Here is a 13,090-nt window from a genome sequence, read left to right as displayed (position 1 = left end):
CCGCCCCCATCTTTTGTTTCTGCTCTATGTAACTTCAGTGAGAGGGAAGGATCACAGCATTGTATACAGGTTTACTGTTTACTGTAGTTGGCACCTACATCACGTCTGACAAATTATTTCAGACCTTGGATTAGTATTTACGACAGTGGTGTTGCACTCAGAAACCATGGGGGGAGGGGGCACCAAATCACACAAAATACCAGTTTCTACATAATGTTGCTTTAATGAAGTGGTTGCATTATCATCATCTAGTTGATCAGAATGAAACAAATCTATTAATTGCTTCATTTATTTTTCTAGCACAGATGTGTGAAATTGGTTGGTTCCAGCTCCTTTTTCATGGCGATGTGAGGATTTGGTTTCCTTTTTTTTTTTTTTTTTTTATTAAATCGATTGTAATCTGAATATCTTTTGGATTTTGGACCATTGATCAAACAAAAACAAGACTATATGAAGATGCCATCTTGCGCTCTGGAAAGTCAGAGACTAACATTATTTTATTTACTGCCCTGTATTGAACATGTGGAGCTCTGTAAAAGTAAGATTTATTTTAGGTTTTCATCTCATTTTTCTTCTATGTTGTGAACGTTTTAGAGAAAAGAATGACTTGCTACAAAGTCCATTACGAGCTGTTCAGGAGCACTTGATTCATATCACATGATCAGCACAAGTTATTCATGTGTAGATTTTCTACATTTCCACCTTTTCTGAGCCACTGCAAGGAGTCTTTGGTTACAAGTGGAGATTTAGATTATGTAATACTTACAGATGATATACGAGATCAAATTGCCATTATTTGACCTTGGTTTTGCAAACTGCTGTTTCTAAGGAGAGTGGGCTTTCATTCTCAACTGACGCACTTGTTTTCCTTTTAAAGGGGGAAAAATCTTGTGATTATGTTGGATTAAGAGGCTGGTTTGATGGTGATTTATCACAAAGTTAGCTGTGTTCTCCTCTGATTTCGTGGGTGCCACCCGTCTGCCAAGAAACAACATTTTCAGGCTTTTCAAGATGATTCATTCATCTTCACTGGCACACTGAACATGTTGGTGTCAGACTCAGTTTACCCTCTGGGAACGAAGAAAAAACTGCACCAAATCCCTAATCGCTGCCAGTGTTTTTGGATGGGTTCTTCATCCTTTTTTTTTTTTTTTTTTTTTTTGGCAGAGTTGTCATATCCTAAAACTAGTCCGGACCTGCAGCGCTGGTTAACATGGTTCTGACCCGCTCCAGAGTGCACTGCAAACAAAACAGAAATCATCACAGAACCAAAAGGAAATCAACAAACTACAATGAACTAATAAAAGCACAATGAAGAGGAGGAAACAGAAATATCCTGCAACTCATTGCATGTGTTGATGTGCATGTACTTCACAGAATACTCACTCAGCAAAGTTCTTATCCACCATGAAGATCCGAGATGTCCAAACCTAGAAACTAAAATCTGTAACAGAGCTGCGATGATTAATCTATTAATCGATCCAAAGGAAATCAATTACTGACTATTTTGATAATCAGTTATCTGTTGATAGTCATTTTTCAACCTTAGAATGGCAAATTACAGCTTCTTAAAGGGTAACCAACACCACCAATTTTACACATTTAATTGTGTTTACAGTTCTTGGGGAGAGCTTGCCGCTGATGTCACTCAGTGGCAAAGATGCATTGTGGGTAATGTAGGTGCCAGGTTTTGAAAACTAGTCTTCTATCATTAGACTCCTGTTACACTGCTGGACCACTTAAAAACAAATAAGCAAAATCGATACAGCAGATCCAAAGGTATAACCTTTTTTATTCCACACATTCTTAATCCTTTTCAAAACCTGGTGCCTACATTACCCACAATGAAACTCAACCGCTGACTGACTGGAGGGGATTTATCAGATTACATGCAGCCTCCTCTGGAGCCACAAGAGGCTTCATTCTACTTTCTTCACATATGCACTAGCTTTCTTCAACACCCTTTGTGATTCATGACAGTAAATGAAGAGTGTTTGGGTTTTTCGTCTGTTGGTCGGGATAAACAGTCAATCTGAGGACGTCATTCTGGGCTCAGGGAAATCGTGATTGTGACTTCTAGAGACTGAAAATAATCAGATTAGTCGTCAAATAAAACAATTGTTATTTGCAGTGCTTAGAGAAAAACAGATTAGAATACTTTGGAGCAGCTAAAACTGTAGCAGTTAAAGAGGAATAAATGAGTCGAGAGTCAGAGCGAGTTTTAAAAATAATCGTGGTTTATAAAACCCAGATATGACAGGATCACCAAAGTGTATACAGAAATACAAATACCATCAGGAAAAGCATCATAGAACAGTGTTATACACTTGACATGTACAAACTACTCTGTAAAAGGGACTCGAGGGGAGGATGGTTCAGACTGTAAGACATTTTCCTTTCTTTATGTCTCTTAAAATCACATTTAGCCACAATGAATTTATTCTATTATTATTCTTATTTTTTTTGTATCTTATCAAAGTTGAACATCCATCTACCAAACTACAGGTACTATCACGTTCAGCTAGATTAGAGAGGGCACAAACAACATCGAGGGAGGGAGGGGAGGAAGGGATGCACACTTATCAAGCACTTTAACATCATGGGGGTTTCAGCAAGCAGTGGAAACAAAATTTTCACCCATGAGAAAAAATGGGATGTCAGGGCTTCTCACCGTCATCTCATCAAACACGAACTGTACAAAAGAACCCTGTTTTTGTTTTCGTCAGCGGGTCACATATACTGAACAGACGCTGGTCACTAGAACACGATTTTCTCACAGAGAAGCATCTTTTTAAAATGCTTCTAGTGAGCAAATGAAAATATCCCAGATCTGTTTGTGAGGCAGATCTGGGATCAGTTTTAACAGTATCTTGTTATGGAGCATGTCCTCTCCGTATGTCGAAGTGCTTCTGTCAGCAACAACAGCTGTTAACGTCCAAAATATTTTTCATGCACGTTCACAAATGTACAAACAGTTTTACAGCTTCAGGTCACAAAAATCTCCTTCTTGATGAGCCCTGGACGCAACCCCACCCCCACCCCCGCCCCGGAGATGACGGAGCCTTGAAACATGAAGGAATCACCGACAAGATACGACCAATCACATTCTCCAGTTCTATGGATTTTTTTTTCTGTCTTTATACAAACACATTGTCAACAGATTTACACATGAAACGAGTGCAGGATTGTGACCGATCAAAAAAAAAAAAAAAAACCTCATCACCTATAAAATACTGCCTGTCTTGGAGCAGAAATGGCAAACATATGAAATCAATCATTGTCACAGTGGCTACAATGATCGCTAATATACACATCATGTCAAATAAATTAAGATCTATGTACAATGTAGAACAAAAGCAGCATGCAGGCGAGACAACAGAGCCTTTTTACAAAACTATCTGCCGTAGTTAGAGAGAGAGGCAATGTAGGCTGTGTGTATGAGTGTTGGTGTGTGTGTGTGTGTGTGTCCAGTGTATTTAAATGGATCGGGAAGCCACCCATCTTCTACTTTTTCCTACCTTCTTGCCTTCCAGTTCACGTTAACCTCATTTGCACACAGAAGTGCTTCAGTCTTTTAGCTGCTACAGGGAAAAAAAAAAAAAAAACAGAAGAAGAAGAAACAGGACTTTGTATAACATGTTTGTCTTGTAGCTCTCTGGGCTTTATCTCATGACCGGCTGGTGATGAGGCGGTGTAGCCACAGGGCGGAACAGCAGTGCAGAGAGCAGCATGAGGGAGGGAGAGGGAGGGATGGGCGGAAGAACAGGAAGAGAAAGTGAAACACACACACCAGCATTAAAGTTAGCATCCTGTCTCTGAAAGCCAGAGGCCCTTTAACAGCAGCAGCCACACACTCGCACAGCTGTTGAATGTGCGAGCCGCTGGTCTGACAACAAGCCGAGGACACAAATTCATTACCGAACATCCCTCGTCAAAGATTAGTAGATTACGTTTCATCTAACAAGTCACAACACTTGTTTTCTTTGTTAAGTGCTTAAATGAATGAAGCAACATTAAACATCAGAGACAAAAGACGTATCTGATCACTGGAAGGTTGAAGCTGTGAAACACGTTACAGGTTAAAGATGTTTACTGTTAGAGAGCCTGAATGAGCTTTTTACAGCGTTGCCAGATATTTAACTGCCACAAAGTAGCTCAGTTAAAGTCTCAAACCTCCCCAATTATCATTTTACTTTGGTTTAATTCATTTCATTTAAATGTAACTCCAAGGAGCCTTTTTGTTGCAACTTTCATAAAATCAGATTCATTGAAGTTTGACAGCTTCACATTTTCCTCCTCTGGTCCCGCTCACAGTTTGAGAACCACTGGCATATACTCTCTTTCAAATGACTAACAATTCAACTGAACATCTGATGTGGTGCATTTCATCTCTCTGTTCATGAAATAATCTACTCATATTTCTGGGATTTCCAACAAGACAGAACCTACCAGCTAAAACAGCCCAATAAAAAAGTTTTTAGCTGAGCTTTGTGCAGGTTGGAGCCGCTGTAGCCACAGACACATTCATTTAAATAAAGCTTTGGTAGTTAATGCAAAGAATAGCAATGCACACATATATACTGCAGCTAATCGGGCACTTTCAGATTACATGACACAAGGATTCACAAGTTACTTTTGAACTAGGGGGTAAAATCGAGGTCTAACTATGAGCTTATTAAAAACGTGGCACAACGGAGAAAAACATTCCAAACGTTATAAAATACATTAACAATCATCGTGTGGATGCAAAAACTAGTTTCACTAGTATATAAACAACACATGTAGAAGTACTTAACGCCTACAATCCAGTAATAATGCACATCAAAATATGTATGAAATATATTACAAAGCAACTTCACAGACTAGAAATGTTTGAATCAAAACATCCCTTTTTGTGTCCAAGTAGGTTTTTTTTTTCTCCACGTTTTGTGTATTAAATGCACTTTTCCTGCAAGTGCCTCCAGGGCTATGACATTATTACAACTCAACCGAGAAAAAGGAGAAAAGAAGATGGCGTATAAAAAGAATCAACAAGTTGAAACCAGTTGATCTGTTCTGATATGCTGTGCTGTGTGTAGAGTCCTTCCTCAGGTTACTATAGATTCATATTTAGTCTTTTTTTTTTGATTGGCTTGTCTTCTCCCTGCTGATCCTAGTGAAGTTTAAAAAGAGTGTAAACAGTCGTCTGTAGCCTCGATCTATGCAGCTTCTCCAAAAAACAAATCCAGAAAATAAACCTAAATAAGCAGAAACATCTCAAAGTAAACAACATATACTGACAAAGTCCTTTTTAAAAAAACAGAAGAGGATACTCCCGGGCAGTGTGGTCGGTGTTTCCAGTGATGTGCAGAAGATTTCCCTTGACGTCCATCCATCCGTCTGTGTGGCATCAGCTCTCTCATCTACTGTTATGATATTACACTATGCTTGTGCTTCTGCAGGTTTGTGATTTTCTTCATTACAGTGTGTATACTATGCTGTGTGTTTTCTATACTTATAAAGACCAGATATACTCACATGGATGTAAACATGAGGTAAATAGTCCAAAGTGAGGGCAGCCTGAGGTCCTCATTGCTTTAAAGGTATCGACTGAGGGTAAAGGTCACTACGCTTGTTACTATAAAGGAGAAGGGTTGAGGTTGTGTGTTAGTGAATGAGGTCCTTGTAAGTATAGTGTGTCTGAGTGTGTGTTTATGTGTGTGTACGTGCTGACGTTGTGGACTCAGCTGAAAGCCTCGTCATCCGTGTCTTCAATTAGCACCTTTGTGTCCTTTTTCGACCTAGAAAAGAGGAAACGATGAAAATTATCACCAGATGTTTCGTTTCATGTGATCATTTCATCATATATATTTTTGTTAGTTTACATTTGAATTAATTTAATTTAGTGATGGTGGCACTTTGAACCAACCATTGTCTTTATTGTGTTTTTATTTTGGTGTCTTTTACTTTTACATTATCCCTGGAGCCACGTGTACGTACATTAAAGTGTAAACATTGTTTGATTGTTTATTTTATTTTGGTGAAATGTATAATTTATCATTAATGTTATTCTGCAATATCAGATTTTCACTACATGGTTAGAGTGGTCCCAGGAATTCACCATAACAGTACTGATGATAGCTACAGTTATAAAACTTATATTGAAAAAACATATTTCACCCTCAACTTGATTTATCACATTTTGTCTTTTTTGGCAGATGAATTACACTCGAAATACAAGTGTGGAGAGAGAGTGTAACCATTATTGTACAGAAGTGTACATAACAACCCCAAAACAATTACAATTAATGATTTTTTCATCCAACACCTTGTAAGTGTAGCAAGAATGGAGAGAAACTGAAATGATTTGAGAGGCGCTGGATTATTTATACAATATTAATATTTCATTGATATCAATGTAGGTATATTGCAACAACCCTAATAAATCAATTTTAACTGTAGGATAAAATTTCATTTTTTAGCACTTTGTATCTAGTGTTTCAAAAGAAGGTCTGTTATTGTTCTGTTGTTTTCTCGCTGCCATGATAATATTCAATAGAATTCAGACTCAGAACATTTTTGAGACAGTCTACAATAATATCCTACTACAGTAGTGTAGGCCCTTGCGTCAGTGTCCATGTTATGTCTTACTGTGAGGAGGACAGCAGGGGGCGTCTGAGCGACAGGCTGTAGGACCTCTTCCAGATCTTCTTGCCTGAGCGGTTCCGGACGCCATCGTCTTGGTCCATCATCTGCTCCAGCAGCGTCTGGTCATCAGCGTTGAGTGGCGCCACTGAGATGTCCCTCACAGCACGGAACTCACCACAGTTATTCAGGTGCTCGTTCTCCAGACGGAAGAAGTTCCACACAAAACGCCTGCAGGGAAAAAAGGTGAGAGAGATGAACCTGACCTGGAAGAGAGCATATTGTCTAAAGAGGTGTATTCTCCTCATCTTAAATCATTCTGTTGCAGCTTTTTCCAAGTACCTTTGCAATCATGTTGTAAAACTGTAGATGTTTCAAGTAGTTAAGACCCACCTGAAGACCTCCAGAGGAGCCAGCACTGTGGCTATGATGTCGCCCACAGAGTGGATCTTGGTCATTGTGGTCAGAGAGATCTGGATCGTCCAGGCAAAACGCAGGATCACATCTTCTAATATGGCACAGTAGTAGTAGGCCTGGACAGAAGGGAGGCAGGATTAGGGTAACAGTGTGTGCGTCTGTGTGAGTTTGTTCAATGGGTTCCTGTCAGACTCTACCTTGTGTGGATAAACAATTTCTTCTCTGAGGAAGGTGTTTTCTCCGGCTCCACGGTCAAACAGGCCCCAGTCCATGCGCAGATCCCAGATCAGTGTGTAGAGTGAGCTGATGGTGGAGAACACGATCAGCAGGTAGAAGAACATGTCAGCGTCCGTATGTCCTTGTTCTGGAGCAAACACACAAACACAACTGATTATAAATAACAGAACTCAATTAAACAGATCTGCAATGACAGGAAGTGGATTTCTGCCTTTTAACTGAAGCTTTACAGGATTTACACGTTACTGAAGGAGTCAGTGCAACTTTTGCAACAACACTTTGACCACTAGAGGGAGCCCTCCTGTCATGAATGATAGACAGCTGTCCTGTGGACAACTAGCAGACTCAAGAGTGGAATTTAAACTTACATCATAGTATTTTACACATCAGTGACAGATGACCAAACCAAATAATACAAATTACCCAAATCAATTTGTATAGAAATATAGTTTGTATAATTACTGAATGATACACCATGTTGCAGCCTGTTCAAAGTAACTACCTGAAAATAACACCTGTACTGGGTGTCTCTTTGGGCTTTATAAGCAGGTACTGTACGAATATTGAGAGTATGTACAACCCTAGTTCCAGAAAAGTTGGGATGCTGTTTAAAACATAATAATAAGTTAATGCTTTCTGACATATACTCAACTGAAAACATTACAAGACAATTTATTTAATATTTTACCCCATCTGCTGCATAGATTTTGGAAATATATGCTTATAGGCATCCTCGAATGGTATAGTTATTAACAAACAAGGATAGTATAAAGCATATCGCTACATGGTCTCAAGAACACTTCATAAAATGTTGGTACACACAGTTTGGAAATTATTCAGTTTTTTATCACATTTTACACTGCATCCAAATTTTTCTGGATTGGTGTTTTGGAGAAGAAGAAATGTCAGTTCAGTTCTTCTGTTTCAAACACTGTGTCCTTCCCTCTACTATCAAAAGATTTTACTGGCTAAGTAAATGTTAATGCTTCTTAAAAGGGTAAGTACCTACATTATATGTGCCCAGTGTTTCCTCTACATTAATCCAAGAGTGGTGGACCACCACAGTAAGAACATTAACGCCACAGCTAGATGAAATGGGAAACTGAACATTGTATTCTTGATGTTAAAACAAAACAGAAAACACCCACACAAATAAACATGAGGCCTACTGCGAAGAAGTATCATACATGTGAACAATGTTAGGGCTGTGACCATTTATGGCACTAAAAACACAAATGACAAACAGGGATGGACATTTAACACAAATACCCAAATGACCCCCTGCCGCCACTGCTGCAAAATGATTACAGAGGAAACCCTGTGTACCTGAGTAAGCATCAGCACACCATCATTAGTGCACATTGGTCCTAATGATAATACTAACTACAATTATCCAACTGTCCACAGTTGGTGAGCATTAATGAGCCGTACGTTTGTTGACATTAGTTTAATGTCCTGAGTGACGTCCTCATCGTGCTCAGCAGCGTCTGTGTGTCTCTGCAGGATCACTCTGGATGTGATTTGCGTGTTCCTCAGTGGGCGTCGATATATAAACCAGCACCCTGTGGCCTAACACAGTGACTCACACAGACACAGACAGCAGCCACCAGACAGGGACCGGCCTCGCACCCATTTGTCATAGTCACTCCTTCTCCCCGCTACCAGCCAAGAAGACGCCGGGGAGCAGAGCTGGGGACATTTCTACCAGAGAATTACTGCTGTGCTGCTCTGTTAAAGGCTGCGTCCATTGTGCTGTTTGCTTCTCCAGCTGAGCGATGGGATGGAAGTAGTCCCTGCGGCCACATTGAGATTTCCCAGCCGTAGATTAAGCGAAGTCCTGGACAATAGACTCTTTTCACCAGAGAATATCCACTGATGTGATTTCCTCAGCTTGTAAAGTGTGGAAGTATTTAACCCTTCACTTTCTGTTAAGGCCAAGTCCTTTTTTTCACACCACGCTGGTTAGCCACTGGAGCATTAAAAGGTTAAGGCATGGCGAGATGGTCATTGATCGGATTCTCAGTTGGGACTAACAGTGATCACTGGCTGCTGTCACACATGCTCAATTGCTCGTAGTCTGACACACACACACACACACACACACACACACACACACACACACACACACACACACACACACACACACACACACACACACACACACACACACACACACACACAGACACACACAAACGGTTGCTATTGCTGTCCACAGGAAAAAGCACTTCAGCAGGCTCAATTTATGCTACGGGCTCACGTTCCAATGATGGAAACAAGTTCACGACAAGAACAATCAGTCCCTGCTATTAACAGTGATTTCTCATCTGTTGCCAAGGCAACCCCCAATCCCTCATCAAGATAATTAAGAATCCTGCACTTGGAAATCATCAACAGACCTCATGCAGTTACATACTTTAATTCCAATGCTGAAACAGGTGATTTATGACAAGTTTATGCAGAATACAAAACATTTTCCCCACTCAGGATCATTGTTCACACAGATGACAGATGACGCACCTTCAAAGGATGGTTAAATCCAGATGTAAATATATGAGCTGTAGCAGGAGGAGGAGCAGGGGTGAATTAGAGTTCAAGCAAGCGGAGAGAGAGACATTTGTTTTTAATCTTTATTGGTTAACGTGTGTTTGATTGAGGACGTGTGCGTGTGTGTGTGTGCGTGCAGTGATTCCTCTCTTCATAACGAACGAGAGGTCAGTACATGAAATGAAGTCATAAAAGCTGTCAGCTCTGACTGGCCTCATTGCTATTCTAGTAGAGTCCAGCAGACAAGTGTTCAGTCGTGGGCTGGTGATTACCTCTTTCTCCTCTCCTCTCCTCTCCTCTCCTCTCCTCTCCTCTCCTCTCCTCTCCTCTCCTCTCCTCTCCTATTTCCTATAGTTGCATTTGATATCTATTAGAGTCACCATCTTTCTCACACTCTGGGGCTCTCTTGCTTTCTTCTTTCCTCGCTCCATCTCAGCTTTCATTTTCAATTCCCTCCTGTCCTCTATCAGCTCAAAATTTTCTGATCCTTTGCTACAGCTTGATATATTTCCACCTCTCACAGAGAGCAGCGGGACTAAAGTTCCTCTTTGGTCATGGTTATTCTAACTGGTTTTAGGAGTTTTTGATGTTGAAGTCACAGGTGGAGGATGTGTGCTTTGACTAGAAAAACACTTCATTTTTTGTCATTTGTGATCCCTCACTTTTGTAAGTAACTCAATGCGTTTTGGTTTATTCCCCCTCCAAGCAACTTTCTCTATATATTGGGGGCTTGCACTATTCCTGTCCAACATGCAGCATCCTGTTCTCCTGCCTCAGATAAATCCCTCGGGTTTAAATTAGCATTAGGGTCTGCATCTAAAACAGCAATAAGTCTCATAAAGCTGAGCCTGTATTGATCCTGAGTAAAGCAATCTGCTTGACTGTCGGGCATTACACTGTATCTTACAGGGTTTTTGGGAATTCTGCCCTTAACCAGGAAATCCTCCATCATCTCTGTGTTACTGGCCTGTGAACATGGGCTGAGATTACAGTTTCATGACAGTGTCGAATCAGTTCTTTACACTGCTGAGCTGAACAATTCTCTCAGGGTAGAAGGCTGCTCCATTTGCTGCACAACATAATTCAACCCTGAAGTCCCACAACACTGCCCATTTTTGTCTCTTGAAAACTGCTTTCAAGTTTGCAACGTGTACACCAGAGGTGAGTCTGTACATATAAAGCTTTTTTTTGTTTTTACCTCTGGCAAGGAGGTTATGGAGGTTGAGTAAAAGTAAAGATATCATGTCGACACATTACCTTGGTAAAATCCAATCCAATCCAATCTCATATTTAGCATTTTCCAAAACATCTGTGTTTTTAATATAACTGCCAATGAAATAAATATATTTTAAGATTGTTGTGGAGCAAAAGCACAATATTTGCCTAAAAAAAATGGAGTGTAGTGGAAGTTAAAGTAGCAGAAAATGGAAATACTCATCATGTACTTATACCAGCCACCTTAATATGCCTGCTTTTTTTCATCAAGATCCATGTGTATCTTTCTAAAAAAGTCACGAAAATGTTGAAAAATCCCTTTAAAATCTTGGGTCCATCTTTATCTGTATCTGCACCAAAAGTTAATGTGATCTATCTGGGCTGAGACTCATCCTCCATCCATGTTACATGGAAATTTGTTTAGTTGTTCTTGACTAATGCTGCTGACAAACCAACCAACATACAAACAAATGAATAGATGAAAACAAAGTATTTATATATGAGAAAATAGACTTTCATCATTCATACCAATGGAGGACCTGAACACTGAATACTACTCAGTCTTCTGCAGAGAAGGCTGTGATTTATTTGGCGCATTTATGGTTTTAGCATTTCTTTTTCCCGGAGCTAAATGGGTGCAGTTCCAGGAATGAGTGAGGTCACCCAGAAATCATCAGGGCTGTGAGCAGGTTAGCAATGAAGGTGACACATCCACACACAGACGCTGGGAGCTCTGCCAGATACTGACGGACACGCCAGCCACCTTTTACAGCTGGACCCAGCGGTGTGAACACGCCACCGACCTGCTGTCTTTTCAGGCAGCTGCTGGATAATGCAGGCGTCATCTGTCCTGCCAACATTAAGACAGCTTCTTTCACACAGGGACTTTCTACTTTGATTGCTTCAGAGGCTGTTTCACCATCTTTACTATATTTGGATGCGGGATGTTCTGACATTGGAGACCGTATTTGTTCAGTAAAGGCTTTTGAATTTACCAGAACCATAATTTGTGCAGAGGATACATCAAATATCTGATTTCCTCAACCAGTCATTCACTATCCATGTGTGTATGTGTGCAGTTGTCGGTCCTCTCAGCCTGCTCCTCCCCTTAACCAGGAACTGGTCTCGGCCTCCATTATCATGCTGGATGAAAGACAGCTTCATACAGAATAACACATGAAGAGAGGCCATTAGTCTACAGGCTTCAGACCAGAGGAGGAAGGAGGATATGGTTTAATGGACGCCTTTCCTACCAAGCTGTGGAAGAAAAAAGGCTTGTCTGTCTGTACGTCTGTCTGTCCATCTGTCTGTCTGTCTGTCTTTTCCTGCCTCATTCAATATCAGATCAGTGGCGGTCAGATAAGGAAGCAAGCATATTGATTAAAATTCATATCGGAAAAGAATAAAGTCAAGCTGGGAAATAACATTTAGCCCTTTAAAAGGTTGAAGATGAGGTTTCACAGCTGGCATTTTGCTAAAATAAATAAATAAACTGGCATCAGAGAAGAGTTTAAATATATGAGCTGCTTTAAAACGAGCCCCATGGACACAAATATGTGTGACGGACAACTGAAACACAAAGGGAGCATGCTTTATTGCCTGGGTGCTGCGTCTTTGAACATGAACTCCTTTGTGATGGGGCTTTTGAATCAGAATAATTGCAGGCTAATTGTAAGCTGACAGAGTGAGAGTGACTGGACTTTTAATGTAAACCACTCTCTCTTTTTCTTTCTGTTTTTCTCCTTCAAATCTGGAAGGTCTCAATTTTCTTTCTTCCTCTGTATTTTCTCCTTTTCTCTGCTCCGTCTATTCTCCCAGATTGAAGGCCATATTGTGAAAGCAGAACCTTGTTTATCCATGTCTGTGTTTGACAAACCTTTTCCATTTCCATTCTAAAGCTCTAGGCACCAACAAGAAAACCAAGGCCAACATATCGTTTGCACTCAAGGTCACCTCTGCTTTCTGAGCAAACACAACTCAACACAAAGGCTCAAAAGCATGTGTGTTGCTGTCATGCTGGTGTAACAGCAACACACAAACATGGTGGCTTTGG

At 40.4% G+C, this 13,090-nt stretch overlaps 1 protein-coding gene across 6 annotated transcripts in view; it reads right to left on the bottom strand.

Annotated features, from left to right (window-relative positions):
* Positions 1–2,202: 2,202 nt before the first annotated feature.
* xpr1a (xenotropic and polytropic retrovirus receptor 1a) overlaps positions 2,203–13,090 on the bottom strand; it is a 71,991-nt gene continuing 61,103 nt past the window's right edge. For 2 of the 6 annotated variants that reach the window (XM_037114171.1, XM_037114172.1), the window contains exons 13-16: positions 7,239–7,405; positions 7,018–7,157; positions 6,631–6,855; positions 2,203–5,780 (exon numbers count right to left, since the gene is read on the bottom strand). In XM_037114171.1, the coding sequence (XP_036970066.1) occupies positions 5,723–5,780; positions 6,631–6,855; positions 7,018–7,157; positions 7,239–7,405 (590 nt within the window). In that variant the 3' untranslated portion in view covers positions 2,203–5,722. Of the gene's footprint in view, positions 5,781–6,630; positions 6,856–7,017; positions 7,158–7,238; positions 7,406–11,407; positions 12,196–13,090 lie in introns of those variants that run through there. The other 4 variants (XR_005077676.1, XR_005077675.1, XM_037114173.1 and 1 more) reach the window with 4 other exon arrangements.

Source organism: Acanthopagrus latus, chromosome 11 (genome assembly GCF_904848185.1).
Source record: "Acanthopagrus latus isolate v.2019 chromosome 11, fAcaLat1.1, whole genome shotgun sequence".
NCBI classification, from domain to species: Eukaryota; Metazoa; Chordata; class Actinopteri; order Spariformes; family Sparidae; genus Acanthopagrus; species Acanthopagrus latus.
The sequence above is the reverse complement of the archived record's forward strand: the minus strand, read 5'-3'. Positions and strand labels throughout refer to the sequence as shown.